The following is a 16,450-nucleotide window of genomic DNA, read 5'->3' on the forward strand; positions in this document are numbered from 1 at the left end:
CTCTTCTGTCCTTTCTCTCTCCAACCCACTATTCTGTCTTTTCCAGTTGCCTATAGTAGAGTTACATACTTAACCATATATCTTAGGCTCAGATATTGTAGCAAAAACAAACAAACAAACAAACAAACATATAAGAAAACCCTGAGATATTGGGTTCCATCAAAGGTGCATAGTAAATCTCTGGCCATGACATGATGATTATAACTGTCTTCTACACAGAGCCCCAAATTCCACTTTCTATTCTGTTTAACTTCAGTTGAAGGGACTGATCCACGATGCCTTCCTTTGAAGTTTACCTTATAATGCTAAAAATAATTGTTCAGGCAGAAGTCAAGTCTATGAAGTTAGAATTCTGATCAACTTCTTATTCACCCACCTACTGGTGACACACTATTGTAGGAATAATATATTGCAGTATGGCCTTTGTTTTCAGATATCTGAAAGGAGTAGAGAACCTTTTAAAAAGTCTAAAGGGTTTAAGTTTAGACTAATGTAAGTGAAACGTCTATAGATGTTATAGTTAATTGCTGAGTATACCCTTTTTTTTTCTTGAGTTATATGTTACTAAAAGTATTGCTTGATGTCTTCCTTCCAGTATAGGACATCAATATCACATGATTGTTAACATTTCTTGAATAATATCTGGCTAACATAGAATTTAATAATTGTGAGATTTTTGGCTACCTCAGCCACAGTGAACTTGGTTGTTGTATATCTTTTGGAATAGAACACCTGGGAAAATCCCACTGCAGGCATGGTTGCTAGTGTGTGTGAGTAAGTTAAATATAACAAGAAGCCAAGGTGCTTGTTTTATGCTGAGCTTGTGGTGTGATTTGATCCTACTTAGAGTTTGGACAAGGGCAGCACAAAAAAGTCTAAAGGAATTTATTGACTGAGGCGATGCACTCGGTAGATTTATGGCAAGATGGATGCATCATGATTTATAGAGGGAAACTGAATGTGCCCCTCACTAGCTTAAGATCCGAAAATAGGACACCCAAATTCTTCCATAGAGAATGCTACATTTCCATCCTGTGCTCCAAAATGGTTGTCAAAGTGTAAATCATGCTATTTCTTATCCAAAGAAAAGAGCTAAACAAGTAGAAACAAATGGCAGTGTATAAGCAAGGTGCAGGTGTTGCATGTAAGAGTAGAGGTCATTCAAATCCTGAGGTGGCAAGAGCTTGGAAGTCCTTGATTCATGCCATAAGTTGAGTGTCTCGTATACGCCTTGTAACTAACTCCCCTTGAGAGTCCCAAGGAAGGAAGACAAAGATTCTGTTGATTGTATTTGAGTATTTAATGACATGGAGTTAGAGAGATCACAGATCAGTGATGTCCATTGTTGTTATTATTTTAATTGGCCCTAAACTTAGCAATTTTAGTATCATGGAAATAGTCACCATTGGTTAAATGATGTCTAAATAGTTCGTTACTTTCTGTCTTTCTATCACCAAATACCTTACAAAAGCTTAAGGAGAAGCAAGGTTTACTTGTTGTTATAGCTCAAGAGATAAAACCCATAACCGTGAGGAAGGAATGGTGACAGACATCTCAGGTGGCCAGTCATATTTCATCTAGTCAGGAAGCAGAAAATGAACAGGAAGAGGCCAAGTTGTCAAGCCCCAAAGGTGATCTACTTCCTCTAGCAAGGTTCTAGGTCTAGAAGTTTTACCATCTCCCAAACAGCACTACCAGCTTGGGACCAAGAGTTCAAACTCATGAGCATTGGGCAGGGGTGAGGTGAAAGACTTTGGGCTAGAAATATAGCTCAGTTAGTAGGATCGTTACCTAGCACTGAGAATGCCCTGGATTCAATGTCTGGTACTGCATAAATCAGGCATGGTAATACATGCCCATATCCTAGCAGTTAATAAGCAGAGGCAGGAAGGCGAGCAGTTAGTTTGACATCATCCCCACCTATGGGGTGAGTCTGAGTTCAGGATGGGAATATATGAGAACTAGTTACTAAAGGGCCCAGATTGGTTGACTGAATTTGAGTCTAACAGTAGAAGATAGTGTGGGTGATATCAGCCTGTAAAAGTAATGTATTAGGACCACTGAGATCTGCATCTTCATGTCCTAATCAATGGATAGTCCATGTCACCAATAGATCTCAGCTGCTTCTCATTCACTCATTCATTGTTGTCTCAAAGTTACGTTGTTGTTACTGTTTTTCTATGTCATTTTAAATTACATAAAAACAAACATGTACAGTAAAAGCAAAATATAGCTTCTATTTTTGGGATCTAGACACATGAAAAGATATATTAAGAAAATATCCACATTCCCTCATGGCATCAGCCCAAGAAAGCTGAATAATAAGAAGCCTTTCAGAGCAGGCAGACACTCTCTGTTTTCCTATAGTCTTAGTACTATTTACAAATTTACATTTGATCTTTCTTCCTACCTTAATCCTATTACAGTATTGTTAATGATTTTGTAACGTTCCCAGACCTAACCATGCCTGTGTTATTGGCTCTGGTGGGATGTTGAGAACCCATGCCCAGGTATAGAGAGAATGGGGTTCTATATATTAGCATGTCTATACAGACATGATAATGTGAAAAGCTCAGAGAACTTGTACAGGGAACTCTTAAAGTCGGAAGCTGTGAATGGTCAGGCACTAGGCATAGGCAAAGGTGTGAACATGCTGTGTAATGTAAAGTGACAAGGATGCCCATCAAATAGCAAAAAGGAGACATGGCTGTATCTGCGAGTAGGTGCTGCAGCAGGTCTTCACTGATGCTCCTGGATTATAGACACCACTGGATGCACCCTGTTCATTATTTCATCTAGTTCCATCTGGCCCTGCCCAAGTTCTCTTGAAAGACACTTTTATACTCTCATTCTTCCTACATTTTCTCTTTTTCTTTCCAGTTTGCATCCCTCCATCCCATAAATAAATTGAATCAAGGTAATACATTCTTTAGAGCTACAAGTGTTCACGTGGAAGTTTTATCTGCTACCCAGCAGCCTTTGCAAGGATATGTGTGGAATACTGAAATTCTTCCTTTCTTTCTCCTTTCAGGCTTTAGAATGAGACAGCGCCATGTGCTCATGGAGTCTACAGGGCCCATGGGACGCTGCCCTCATCTGGCAGAGTCTGTACCTTGTGAGGATCCAATGTGTCATCGATGGCTTGCCTCAGAAGGAATCTGCATCCCTGATCATGGGAAATGTGGCCTGGGACATCGCATCCTGAAGGCTGTTTGTCAGAATGAGCAAGGTGGGAGATGGTCGCACACTGAAGGTTAAGTTATACTGAGCAAGGGGCAGTGCTAATCTTTAAAGTTTTTTTTTTTATTTTGTTTTGTTTTGTTTTACTTTTTTTTTTTTTTTTTTTTTTTTTTTTCCTGGAGGGAGATAAACTCCAGCTTTCTTATGTTCCTATGCTGGGGCATTTATGGTGAATTGGGTGACAGATTGCTTAAGAGTGGTCTGTGGTCACTTCACGTGAGAGTCACAAACTATCACTAAACACACTGATTATGCTTAAAGACACCACTCTGATTCCACCGAATTCTCTGGAATATTTATTTTTTTAATTCAGCAAGACAAATAGCAAAGAGAATTGTCCCAGCTTATGAATGCAGGACAGACTTTGTTTTCTTTTGTTAAGATCAGTTTATAGCATGCCTTTATTAGATGTTAACAAAATGCTACCTGTTAAAGATGCCAGGGTTTAAAAGAAAAGGAGAGAAGAAAAAAAAAAAGATTAAGTGAAATCTTTTCGTTTATATAACATGAGACCAGAATCAGTTCTGGATGTAATGCTAACATTTTCAACAAGCTATTTTTAAGTATAAGCTGTCGGGATTTACACAATTATTAACAATGATGTCTGTCCTTGATCACCAAGCTTTTGGTACAATGCTTGTTGGAAATGAAGTGTGGTTTAAAAATATGTAAGTCATACAGCAGTGAGAAAAGTGACATTTAAAAATCTTTATCCTGGAGATTAAAAAGAACTCCATCTCTCAGAGAGATGTGGAGCATGTCTCCTAATCAGCTCTGCCATGCAAGGCCCTGTTCACAATGCTCTCTGTGTGAGAGATGAAATGTTTTGACTTATGGAGCGAAGTAATCCACAGAATGGGAGGAAATTACAAAGCAGCTTGAGAATGGATATTAACATCCTCACGGGGCTGACATCCAGCAAGCTCTTCCTCCCTTTAATTTTTCCCTCCCTCTTTTCTCTCCTGTCTCTCTCCTTCACTTCTTTATCCTCTTTTCCTTTCTCCCAAATAGCAAACTTAAGTAAGCAAATGTACATTTTCTTATTAAATGATGTATTGTTTCCCTGAAGAAAGCAGATGGTTGTTTAATTAAGTAGAAGGCAACAACAGATTGCAATAGCTGCAATAAATAGTTGGAACTAATAGTCTCTGCTTCTAATGCAACCATGTAATGTTTACATAGGGCAAGGTGTGCCTTATTAGTGCAGGCAAATAAGATCCCTTCTGTGGTGTTTTCCCTGTGTTATGATTTATATTAAGGAATGTATGATTTGTTCTTCTTTCCTGGTTCTTGGCACACGCACTCTAGATTCCTTATCATTTACTGGGAAGTCTAGGTTCTGAAGGAGTCTTTGCTGTCTTAGTTGATCTTTAAATCTAATTTATGACATGAAGCTCATAAGTCCCTTGCAGTTTTCATGCATGATAGAAATGTCTTTTATTCTAGGAAAATGACTCTGGGTTGGTTTCTGTGTGTAAGTAGTCCCCAGATAGATCAAATCATTACTAGAAGTTTGGAACTTTCATTTTTAGTCCTCAACTACAAGGACATGGAAACAGACTGGGCTCATTATTAATCATCTGTTCTGGAAAAATCTCCACAGGGGTCTTTATACTATGGAATACAAAGATCTGAACTTCCTTCCACATAGACACATAGAGATGTGTGCAGAATGGTGTGCTCAGAGACAGCCTGGATGCTCTGTACCCAAATGAATGGCTTCTTATCCTATACATCTTCTCTGTCTATATCCAAACCACTGTAAAAGTGCTTGATTTTTTCCAGTTCATCTCTCCCATCTACCTATTTATCTGTATATCTTGTAACTGTTCTTTATAGTAAAGCTGTAAATGTAAGTAATAATTTGTTCTAGCATTTTTAAGCTATCCAGGAAAATTCTGGAGTCTGAGCAAATGTTTGTGGAAAGTATGATTTATAGCCCCAGTGACAACCTGGGGTATTGTTATTCAAGTGTGAGGGGTTAGACTTGATGCCATTTTCCAAGAAAATAGTTCACAGCAGTGGACTTGAATGGTAGGACACCCAGGTGGTGAGGAAGAATTGCTTGGTGCTGAGAACACCCTACTGATATGATCCCAGAAGCATTCTATATTGAGTGTGGTATCTGAAGCCTAGAGTAGCAAGTTCAGTTTTAGACTTTACCTCCACCCTGTTTTGAATTTTAATCTCTACCATCTACCTGTTGGATGGCCAAATGATTTAATTTATGAAAGAATATTTTTCTTTAGGTCTCCAGAGGAGGGAAGAAAAACTACCTTTAAGTGTTAGCAGTCTGAGGGTTAAAGTAGGTATAGGAATGTGATCAGGTCTATCCATAATTGAGATGCCTCATTTGGGCCCCTCACTTTTCAAAACAAGCTTATAATGCGTATTTGCTATTATGTTTGATCTATGGAAATGGGGTACATAAGAATATATTACAAGGGCAGAAAGTATTGAAAATTAGAATGAGTACATCTATGTCTTCTTTCCACCCGCTAGTTGAGAAAATGGAAAGCTCATTGAGTTGAGTCCCATAGCAACTGATCATTGTGCTTTGATCATCACATAGCAGGTACTAGAAAGTTGTCATGACAACCTAGATCCACAGCATTAGAGGTTTCCTCCATAGTGTATGATCTGCCCTCTTCAACCACTGTATGTTTTCCCCTTTACCATGACACAGCAGTTTCCAAGCTTTGTTACTTATTTCTGTGAGAGGACTTAAATTTACCTTTGGGCTGACATAGTCAGCTTCTATGGGGAAAGTTGGAATTTATAATTGTTCCCATTAGCTCTGTGAAGTCTGTGGGTTTTTAAAGACTAGGATGAACTTAGACTCTTGTGAGGCAGCAGCCACTGTCATGGCAATTGAAACATCGTGCTGACCTCCTGATAACTGAAACAAGCTCCTACTCAGTGAAAAACTGTAGACCAGATCTAGGTGTATCTCCTGGGGCTCAGCAGCTGTGTGCATCCGTGATTGGCTGGGAAGGTTTGACAGAGAAGCTGCCTGTCATGGTCTTCATATAACCGCCTCCTTGACAAAGCTACTGCCATTCATTTAAATGGTTGAGAACAGAATGTTTGAGACAGTTTCCTGTGAGTTTCTTTGCTCATGACAGTTGATAGTTATCACACTGAGTTTATCAATTGCTCTGCAGACTTTTTGTTTCAGAATTTATTTCAAGATAAATGGATGCAGCCAGAAGAAATTGTCTGCTACTTGATATGAGAAACTCCAAAAAACTCATATTAGATCTAGTCAGACTTGAAGCCGACTAGAATTCCCAAGGGCAGCTTGCTTTGTCTTCCTTAAGTTTGTCTATAAGCCCCTGTATTTCTATAAGATAGAAATATACAGGAAAAAAAAAAACCTCCCACATTCTCCTGAAGTGTCTGTGTTTCTTTCAGACTTAGAAGCTGAGGGATCCCTCCCAGACCCCTATCATGTGTCTTTGTATGCTATGCATGTGTTTGTATACATGTTCACATGTCTGTGGGTATACATGTGTTTATACATGTGGAGACCCTATGCTGACATTGCAAACATTCCTCAGTTGCTTTCCACTGTATTCACTGAGGCTGGGTTTCTCAGGTAAAGCAACAGTTTACTGATTCAGCCAGTCTGTTTACTAGCTAGACAGGAGTGTCCTCTCTCCTACTTCTGAGCTCTGGAGGTCACTGGCTACCACAATGAAAGCATTTGATTGGCTTCAGGGGATGCAAACTATGGTCTTCACACTAAAAGGCTTTAACCCTGGAGCTGTATCCTCTGCATACCAGGAAAACCACATACTAACATACATACATACATACATACATACATTATGCATATATACAGAGACATACACACATACATATACATCACACACACTTATTCAAAACTCACACATATACATACACATAAAGTACACACACATGCACACAGATACATACATACACAGCAAGATACACTTACACATATACTCACAACTATACATACACACATATAACCAACACACAAACCACACACATTCACAGAAACACACATTCAAGTACACACTCACCAACACACTCACAGACAAATACACACACAAACATCCCCCCACATTCACATACACATGCCACACACATATACACATACACCACATATATATATACATACACACACCCAAACATAAACCACATACACACCACACAATACACACACACATACATACACATTCATCATTTTTTTAGGTTTATCTTTGTTTAGTTTTAATTTTTTGAAAGAAGGTTTTGTTTGGTAGCCTAGGCTGGTGTCAACTTTGTGAACTTCTGCCCCAACATCTGCTGCTCTGTGTCCATTTTCCCCTTAGGGGAGCCAGTCCTATTGAGCATGAAGCTTAACTGGGCACCAGTTGGGGATGAGTGCACAGATAAAGAACATACCCAGGAACAGCTTTGGAGAACTGGTTCAGTTCATTGATGATAGGGAATATTTATGCCCCTGGGAAGGTGGCCCAGATCTCAGGGGCAAGGCTTGTGTGGCAATGTACCATTATTGGCAAGGGCAGAGGTGTTAGAAGATGCTTTACTTGCATATCCAGGAGTTGTTGTCTAGGATGAGGGTTGTGGGTAGGAGGTATGGAAGTGTGGGTGATGGGGGTTGTGGAATCCTATGGTCAAACAAGGTGTGAAACATGATAATTGTTGACAATAAATTCCTGCTGAAGTTATTGGTAGAGGAGCTTGCTTTATGGTGCCAGGTTGGGAGGAAGAAGGTAACCAACTCCTGATGTCTTTTCTTTTCTTTTCTTTTCTTTTCTTTTCTTTTCTTTCTTTTTTTTTTTTTTTTTTTGTGGTCTGGGGTAGGGGGTTAAAGTTCCCTTGACCCTTCCTCTGTAACTCTGGGCCATTACAGTCCCCAAAACCTCCAGTGTTAGGATTGTAGGAAGGAGGGAACCACTGTGCCCACCTCTCTGTGGGACTGCTGTTGATGTCTTGTGAATTTGTCTTACCACACAGAAGGTGAATGCACTTTGAGTCTCAAGATAGGTGTTCATACTCTTACCTGGGAATCTTCAAAATTACACAGTCGGTCATATTGAAGCTGGGAAGTAACTGGGTGAAACAGTTTCCTAACCCTGATTAGTCAGCTGTCCTCTGAGAGGCTCTATTCAGCAGCTGACTCAGACAACTATAGTCACTCGCAGCCAAACAGTGGATGGAGCTTGGGGACTCTTATGGAAGAAGAGAAGGAAGGATTGCTGGCCATGAAGGGTATAGGAACTCTACAGTAAGACCAACAGAGTCAACTAAACTGGACCCTTAAGGCTCTCAGAGACTGAACCATCAACCAAAGAACACACACAGGCTGGACCTAGGCTTCCTGCACATATGTAGCAGATGTGCAGCTTGACCTTCATCTGAGTCCTGAACAACTGGAGCAGAGGCTATCCTAAAAGCTGTTACCTGTCTGTGGGATGTTCTTCTAGCTGCCTTGTATGACCTCAGATTTGATGTGCCAGGGGGGATAACGAGGGAGCCCAGACCCACTCAGAGGATAAGAGAAGGAAGATTGGGGAGAAGGGCTGTGGGAGGGGGGACCCAGGAGCGGGCAGTCAGCAGTGAGCAGGATGTAAAGTGAATAAGTAAAAAAAATGTGATCTACAGACACATGGTTAAGTGAAGCGCAGGCACACAGCATGAGGATCTCAGCTTAATTCCACAGAGACCACATTTAAAAATTTCTATGTAGCAATTTGTGCTTATAATCCAAGGACTGGGGAGGTGAAAACATAAAGATTCTTGGGGTTTGCTGGTTGCTATGTCCACCAAATAGATATAGTCTAGAGATCTTAATCCAATCACTTTCTCTTCCGGTTAAGTAATTAAAAGAAAAAAAAATCTCAGGCAAAACAGACAGCAATAGTTAACAAACTTTATTAAAAGTGAAGAAGTAAAAGAGAATACACAGATATACAGATATCAACATACACATACACATTCACTCACAACAGATAAACACACACATTTACACATTTACATACACCAATATATATACACACACATCATACACCCACATACACACTCACACACACACACACACACACACACACACACACACACACACACACACACTGAGTGGGGTAAAGATGACAAAGACAGAGGCAGAGAAAGACAAATAAAGTGTGTGTGTGTGTGTGTGTGTGTGTGTGTGTGTGTGTGTGTGTGGTGGGAACAGTTGATAGGCAAACAGCTTCAGGTAAGTGTGAGCATATTTGACCAACTTGCTGTGTTAGGCAGAAAGAGGTATTGCAGACAGGAAAAAAAAAGCCCAACAGGTCTTTCCCTCAGGTTAGGAGGATGAAGAATTATCCAGAAATTTGCTTTCCTATAATCTATCTGTACCTCTGTTTCCCTATCTGCCTGTCAAGAGGTCTGTCCAGTTCCTTGTCCCACAAGAGCAGCAAACTCTAAGTTCACTGAGAAGTGTTTTCTTGAAAAAAAAAAAATGGTTAAAGAGCAATAGAGGTAGAAACCCAATGCAGACTCTGTCTCCACACACAAGAATGGGATCTATGGACCACCTAAGATTCAATCAATTATTATTTGTGGATTTCCCTAACTGTGGGAACCAATTTCCAGGGCCTTGGGGGGATTTGACACCTTTTTTTACCCAGCATCTTATCATTACTGTTGGTCCATAGAAGTTAGTTACCTAGTAGACTGTGTACCGCTTCTTCTTGATTCATTGAAAGGAATGTTTCTGAACTTTAAAGGAGCCACTTTGAATGTTGCAAAAATGGTAAACCAACCCATTCACAGAGTAAACCCATACATTTAACTCTCTGTGGCTTAAGCCCACATTTAGAGTAATTTCAGTCACTGGTAAATAATGATTTATCAGTATGTGACATCTTCAGAACTGGCTGGAAATTTTCCCATAAAGCACAGAAGTGTTTCTAGTGGATCCCGGAGACCACTTGGAGCTTACTCCATGTCTCAGAGATACAATGTGGTCAATAGTGTTCTGGTAGGCTAAATGTGGATCATTCCAATGTCCCATCAGACTTAGAGTGGTCAATACTCTCTCTGTTCCAGGTTTTATCAAATATCCTTGCATGAAAGAAGAAATAACTATAGAAACAACTATTTGTATACATCAACTAAGCATATTTCTTCAGAGATAACATGACATAGATTTTGTACTGATGGGAAATGGAATGCTTAGCCTGCTGAGGTAGAGCATATCAGGAGTAGGAAAGCTCACACATTGACGGGAGCATTGGGTTAGAATTCTGAATTGTCACACAAGATCCCTTACATACAAGGCTTATTATTTTCATCTCTGGACTAGACCTTTTCCAATGTCAATAGTTTCATTAAACATGAGGAATAATTTTCCTACCCTTACAGTGGTTTTGCTTTCCATCTCAAATAATTTTTTTCTTTATTTTATAAGATTTTATTTTATTCCATGACATAGACCAGTAGGTTGTTCTTCAGCAACAGGTTCCCGAGAGAGAGAGAGAGAGAGAGAGAGAGAGAGAGAGAGAGAGAGAGAGAGATGACCAGGATGGGAGAAGATAAGAAAGCTTGTTACTGGTTGAATATCATACATGCTGATAGCTCATGCAAGCAAGTTTATTAAAAATTACAGAATCTCATATACAGTTTTTGGAAATGAAATGGGATGAAAGTAGGCATAAAGCTAACCAAGCAATATCTCATAAGGGGAGCACAGGATACCTCAAGGGTGTCAAAGACAGCAGCCTTGGAACTCATAACTCCAGTCTCTTCAGGGCAAAAATCCAAGTTCCCATGAACCAAAACAATTACTCCTGGAGGCCCTGGTCCCAGTTTCCCAACAGGAACATTTCCACATTGTTAAAGATACAGAAGTAGGTTCCTTTGTCCTTTCATTGGAGCCTCTGAGAAAGCTCTGAATCAGCCTTGCTCTCAACATTTTTTAATGTATAGTTGGGGCAGGGAGGTTGTTCACATAAGTGCAGTGGTCCCAGAGGTCAGAAGATGGTGGTGGTTTTCCTGAGCTATAATAGAAGTGGTTTTGAGCAACCTAACTAACTACACTCTAACCACTGAGCCATCACATCTGTAAGGCTACTGGAGGGCATTCTTGTAGGTGGTCTTGTCTTTTACTAACAATCCAAGGAGCTACTCTTTAGTCTTAACTCAAGTGGAGGCCCTTTAAGTACTGACAGTGAAAATGGTAGGACCTTCCCAAGGGTAGAATTGTTTAGTGAAACCTGCCAGGATATTATTTATTTGAGTTGGATTAAGATGGTTTAATGTTTTTAAAATCTATGCTTAGACTTAGAAGCTTTGTTTGTTTCTTTTATATTTCTATTTAAAAAAATGTTCTATGGCTTCCCTGTGAGGATGATGTCAAATTCCAGAGACAGCTTTATTATTTGTGCATCATGGGGATTCTAAGTAAGACCTCTTGTTAGCCAAGTCTTTCATTTCCAAGCTTTTTTTATCACACTGCCATCTTCTGTTTCTCAGGTGAAGTCTTAGTGTCCCTTCTGTATAGTTTTTATATCTCTTAGAAGACTTTCTACATTTCATTTTAGCACAAGATTTATTTTATTGGACATTAGGAGGAAAGAGAGTGGATTAATTCATCAGAAATGTCTTTACCACATGAGTAGATTCCTGTGGTGAAGACACATATTAAAGCGATGTATTTAAATTAGAACCACTGCTGAGATCTAGAAGATCTGAAACAAATTTCAAGTATGAGTTTTCTAAAACATTTGAGCCATGGTAACTTGCTTTGAAATAAGTCTTAAGTTTATTAAGATGTGTGTTTTAGAAAGGATAATGATAATTGCATTTTTTAAAATGGAAGACTCTTGTTTTTCTTTTAAATAGAAAAGCAAAGCATCTACCTTTATATCAGGATGTGATTCCTAAATTATATTGCATTATTTAAAGAGGTTAAAGAGAGGGTTAAAAATGACTCTGTATTTTACATAAACAATGAGGATCCAAACAGATGAAATTTTGAATTAATGAGACTTTTAATGGATCCAAGCATAAGCTATGGTTTCCACCTCAGGTTGAACCTTCACTCTCACTAACCATGTTCCTGAACATGTAAATGTGAAACATGCACTGACACACATGCATCTTGTTACCTGCTGAATGTGTCTGGCCACAGGGGCCTTTCTAGGACATTCACATTCCTAGAAAGGAGCCTTCAGGAAATGATTGGGATGAGCTTGAGGTTGAGATGTCACAGCATCTGACTTCCACTAAGATGAGACCTTGTAGAATCCATGTATTCTCATGTCCACTAGCCCTCTTCCCTTTCCAGCTTCATATCCCAACTCTTACTCACTGCCAAGGAATCATTGCTAGAGTTTAACATACCATGTCTTTACATTGTATCCTGAAGACAACTGTGCTTGGAAAGACTTAGTGGATCTATTCCTGAAGAAGACAGAAGATTCAAATGAGTCATACTGCAGTGACCACAGCATTTAAAGAGTCACCTGCCAAAGAAGAAATCACAGCCCATTTAATATTTTCAAAAATTTAATTTGTCAATTTTATCCATTATTAACCTAAGAACTTTTATGAACTGCTTTGGTTCTTCCTTTGAAAACAACAACAGCAACAAACTTGTATCACACTCCATTTGTTTTTCAGTTGGGACATCTGGGTAACTCATGTCCTGTCTTGAGTTTTGTTTTTCACCAATTGTCATGCAACGTTGGAGGGTAGGTCATTTATATTTTCATTTTGTAGAGGACTCAAGAGTGTATTGGCTGGTCCTGCATAATAATTAGAGAAACATATCTGGTTTTGTTTTTCCTTAATAAAAATTAATTTACAAGAACAGATGATTAGGTGAGGAAAACAGGAGTTTCGATAAAGTTGAAGTAGGAATATCTATTGTCCATGTGTTCTTACCCCTCTAGAGGCTTTCCAGGAAAGCCCAAATTTTCTCCAGTGCCTATTTTCCCTTAAATATCTTGCATTCCAAGGAATACTTAATGAGGTTTAAAGTGTAATATTGCCTAACAGGGGAACGTGTGACCTTAGTGAGTAGTTTGTCTTGCAAAGGAATTGATTGACCACTCTGTCAGTGGTAAGTAGAATAGGAGAAGGAAAGGCTGATGAGGATAGGCAATTAGAAGCATCCAGGAGAGCATGACTACCTTGGAAACACATTTCTATTTACCATGTGTCAGATCATATCCAGAAAGCCATAGCAGACTCATGGATGAATAGACAAGCCTCTATCCTCAAAGGGCTTAAAGACTCATGGTATCTCTGTATATCTAATTCTACTTGTACGTGTGTATATAGATATATTTCCACATACTTCAAATAAGAGCAAAAGGCAATGGTAATGGTGAATAATGATAGGTCATACAGGCAGTAATCCTGAGATGTTTAGGTGAGAGATCTATCACTGTTTGTCAAAGGGAGTGAGAATTCTACAGGGTCATGTGGTCCCTGAAGGGAACCTTGGCAACTTGCTCTGGGTTTATGGGTACATGATTGTCTCTTCATAGGCTTCAGAATACAACCTGAAGCAAAATGAAGAAGAAAGTCCAGAAACTCTCATTTTATATAAAAATAATGACTCCTTCCTTCCTTCCTTCCTTCCTTCCTTCCTTCCTTCCTTCCTTCCTTCCTTCCTTCCTCCATTTCCCCTCTTTCTTTCTTTCTTTCTTTCTTTCTTTCTTTCTTTCTTTCTTTCGTTCTTTCGTTCTTTCGTTCTTTCGTTCTTTCGTTCTTTCGTTCTCTCTTTCTCTCTTAAAATAAATCTAAACTTTCTGGACTAAGGTCCTATAATGGGATGGATGATTGAACTCACTAAACATGGTGGGTATGGTTTTCACTCCACCCTTCCCCCTGTCAACTTGAAACATACTGGGCAAGGTTATAGTAAATGGCTATATTTGGCAGTCACTCATTGTGTAAGAAAATTGATTCAGGAATGTTGAAGGATCATTTTACTCTATCTCTTTTCTTCTAGATTAATAGTTAGCAAATTAGTGTAAATCAAATAATCTAGAAGACTTGTGATAGCACAAATCTTGGCTGCTACTATAGAATATATATAATTCACTATAGAGAACCAAGGGGTTTCAGTTTCTAATAAATTCATTGGTAATGAAGACAGTGTTGATCCAGGGACCACCAATTGAGAAACATGGTTCTGAGCCAGATGGGGCTGATGGGCTGCCTGATCATGTCAAAGTGTAACAGCAGTGGGTCAGAACTGCTCAAGACATTGGCTTACACCAAATCAACAGTAGTATTGATTGATTGTAATCTGTTGTCTCTTGTTTCCTGCTGGGCAAGTTGTTTGTGAAATCCATGAAATATGTTACTCTCTTTCTGAAGCTGGCAGTTAGTAAATATTCCACTACTACTTTTATTGTTACCTAGATGGATTACAAAAAGACTAAATGGTGGGAAGCAATAGTGTCCCCTGCAAAAACAGTAGACACAGAATATGTGAGATGGGTCATTTCAGTTGAGAGGACAGCTCTCATTTTCAGCAAGATATCTTTCTCAGACCACCAACCGGTAGCCATTTGGTAGCATCAGGCATTCTTACTGGGAGAAGGGTGGGAATGACAAATACATTGTATTAAATTTTGAAATGAACCTGGCACTGCAGTTGAAAGTGCCAATAAGATCAGACTGTGCCATTCACGCAGCAGGAATCAGACTGCAGAGGAGATTAAATTTGAGAGTTCCTATAGCCAAGTTCCTCACATCCTTCTATTTTAGATGTTTTGCAGCAAAATTAAAGATGAAACTCTAATACTGTTTGTCAATGAAGGAATCCAAGAGAGAAAATAGAGGCTCGCTCTAATCACCGTTTCACCATTTCTGAGTTGGACAGGAAGGTGGGGAATAGATGTAAACTGGTGAATCAATTTAAATGCTAAAGAGAGAAGAGCTGCAATGCAGGTTTAAATACAGTCACTGTGTGCTGTCTCCCGATAAACAGGCATTGTGTTCTGAATTACTTCCTCCTTCCATCCTGTTACATCCTAGACATTGCGGGAAGGCGTCTGTCCTGTTCCTCTATTATTGATATACCTAAATAAATTATTGTGTGCCATCACTCTTCCCCCTACTTTTCCCAATCAAACTAAGTATACACTGAATTTTCAAGGTTTTACTGTTCAGAAAGAGTGTAGATGGAATAAATTCCTTTATGTGTGTGGCTGCATCACACAGAACTGTCTTCTTTCTCTGTCTCTCCCAAATTTCTTATTGGGTAGTTGACTGTGTAAGTGTATTCTATATGATCCAAGAAGCAAAGTGAATCATAGATTGCATTAATACTTTTAAGTGTGACTTTTAGGATAAAATCATGAGAGATGCCTACTCTTTCAATTACTTTAAATTTTTCTTCTGACTATGCCCCAAATTGCTGTATACCTCAGAATATTAAGAACAGGGATCCCTTATTATGTTATCCACAGGGTTAAATTTTTGTTTTCTCACTAATAATTGTTCTTAATGTGGTATTTCACAACACACATGTCAGTAGTCTTGGTACAGAATCTCCAGTTTTCCTTACATAGAGACAGAAAAAGAAAAGCATATGAATTAAAGTGTAAATTCAGTATGGTAAGATTACCAAGAATTTGTCCATTTAAGTATGGCAAGTACAGTGAAATAAATCTCTCAGGGAGGCCCATCTACCACATTAAAATCAATTAGAAAATATTTTAATTGTTCTGAGGAATAATAGTTTTTAGTTAATAAACTAAAAAAGACTATACAATAATCTTTTTTATCAGAATATATTCTGAGTCTCTTAGTGGGTACCTTAATTTCAGCATACTATCAGACTCTGAATATACAGGCATTATGATATCTTTATATATATATGTATGTATATATATATATATATGTATGTATATATGTGTGTATGTATATATGTGTGTATGTAACACATACACATACAAAAACACACTAAAGCTTATCTTCTAAGTTAGGCACAGTAAGAAAGTAACAAAATCTGTAGGCATGGTGAGGAAGTATCAGGACACTACATGAAGGTTACATGAACACAACCTTTTGATCCTCTATCAGCTGGCTGATCTAGAGAGGGTTATAAATGACAAGTAAGAAGGTAGCATATGTATGATCAATATGTTAAACAAAAGGAAGGCTCATAACCTAGCCATGATGAAGCAGGGTGTGTCTTAGTTAAGCTTTTTATTGCTGTGAAGAGACT

General features: G+C 38.8%; 1 protein-coding gene across 1 annotated transcript in view; it reads left to right on the top strand.

Moving 5' to 3' along the window:
• Positions 1–16,450, top strand: part of Thsd7b (thrombospondin type 1 domain containing 7B) — an 839,715-nt gene that overhangs the window by 374,335 nt on the left and 448,930 nt on the right. The window contains exon 7 of the mRNA XM_076941097.1: positions 3,032–3,229. Coding sequence (XP_076797212.1) covers positions 3,032–3,229 — 198 coding nt within the window. The remainder of the gene's footprint in view (positions 1–3,031; positions 3,230–16,450) is intronic.

The sequence above is a fragment of the Arvicanthis niloticus genome, chromosome 10 (assembly GCF_011762505.2).
Source record: "Arvicanthis niloticus isolate mArvNil1 chromosome 10, mArvNil1.pat.X, whole genome shotgun sequence".
NCBI classification, from domain to species: domain Eukaryota; kingdom Metazoa; phylum Chordata; class Mammalia; order Rodentia; family Muridae; genus Arvicanthis; species Arvicanthis niloticus.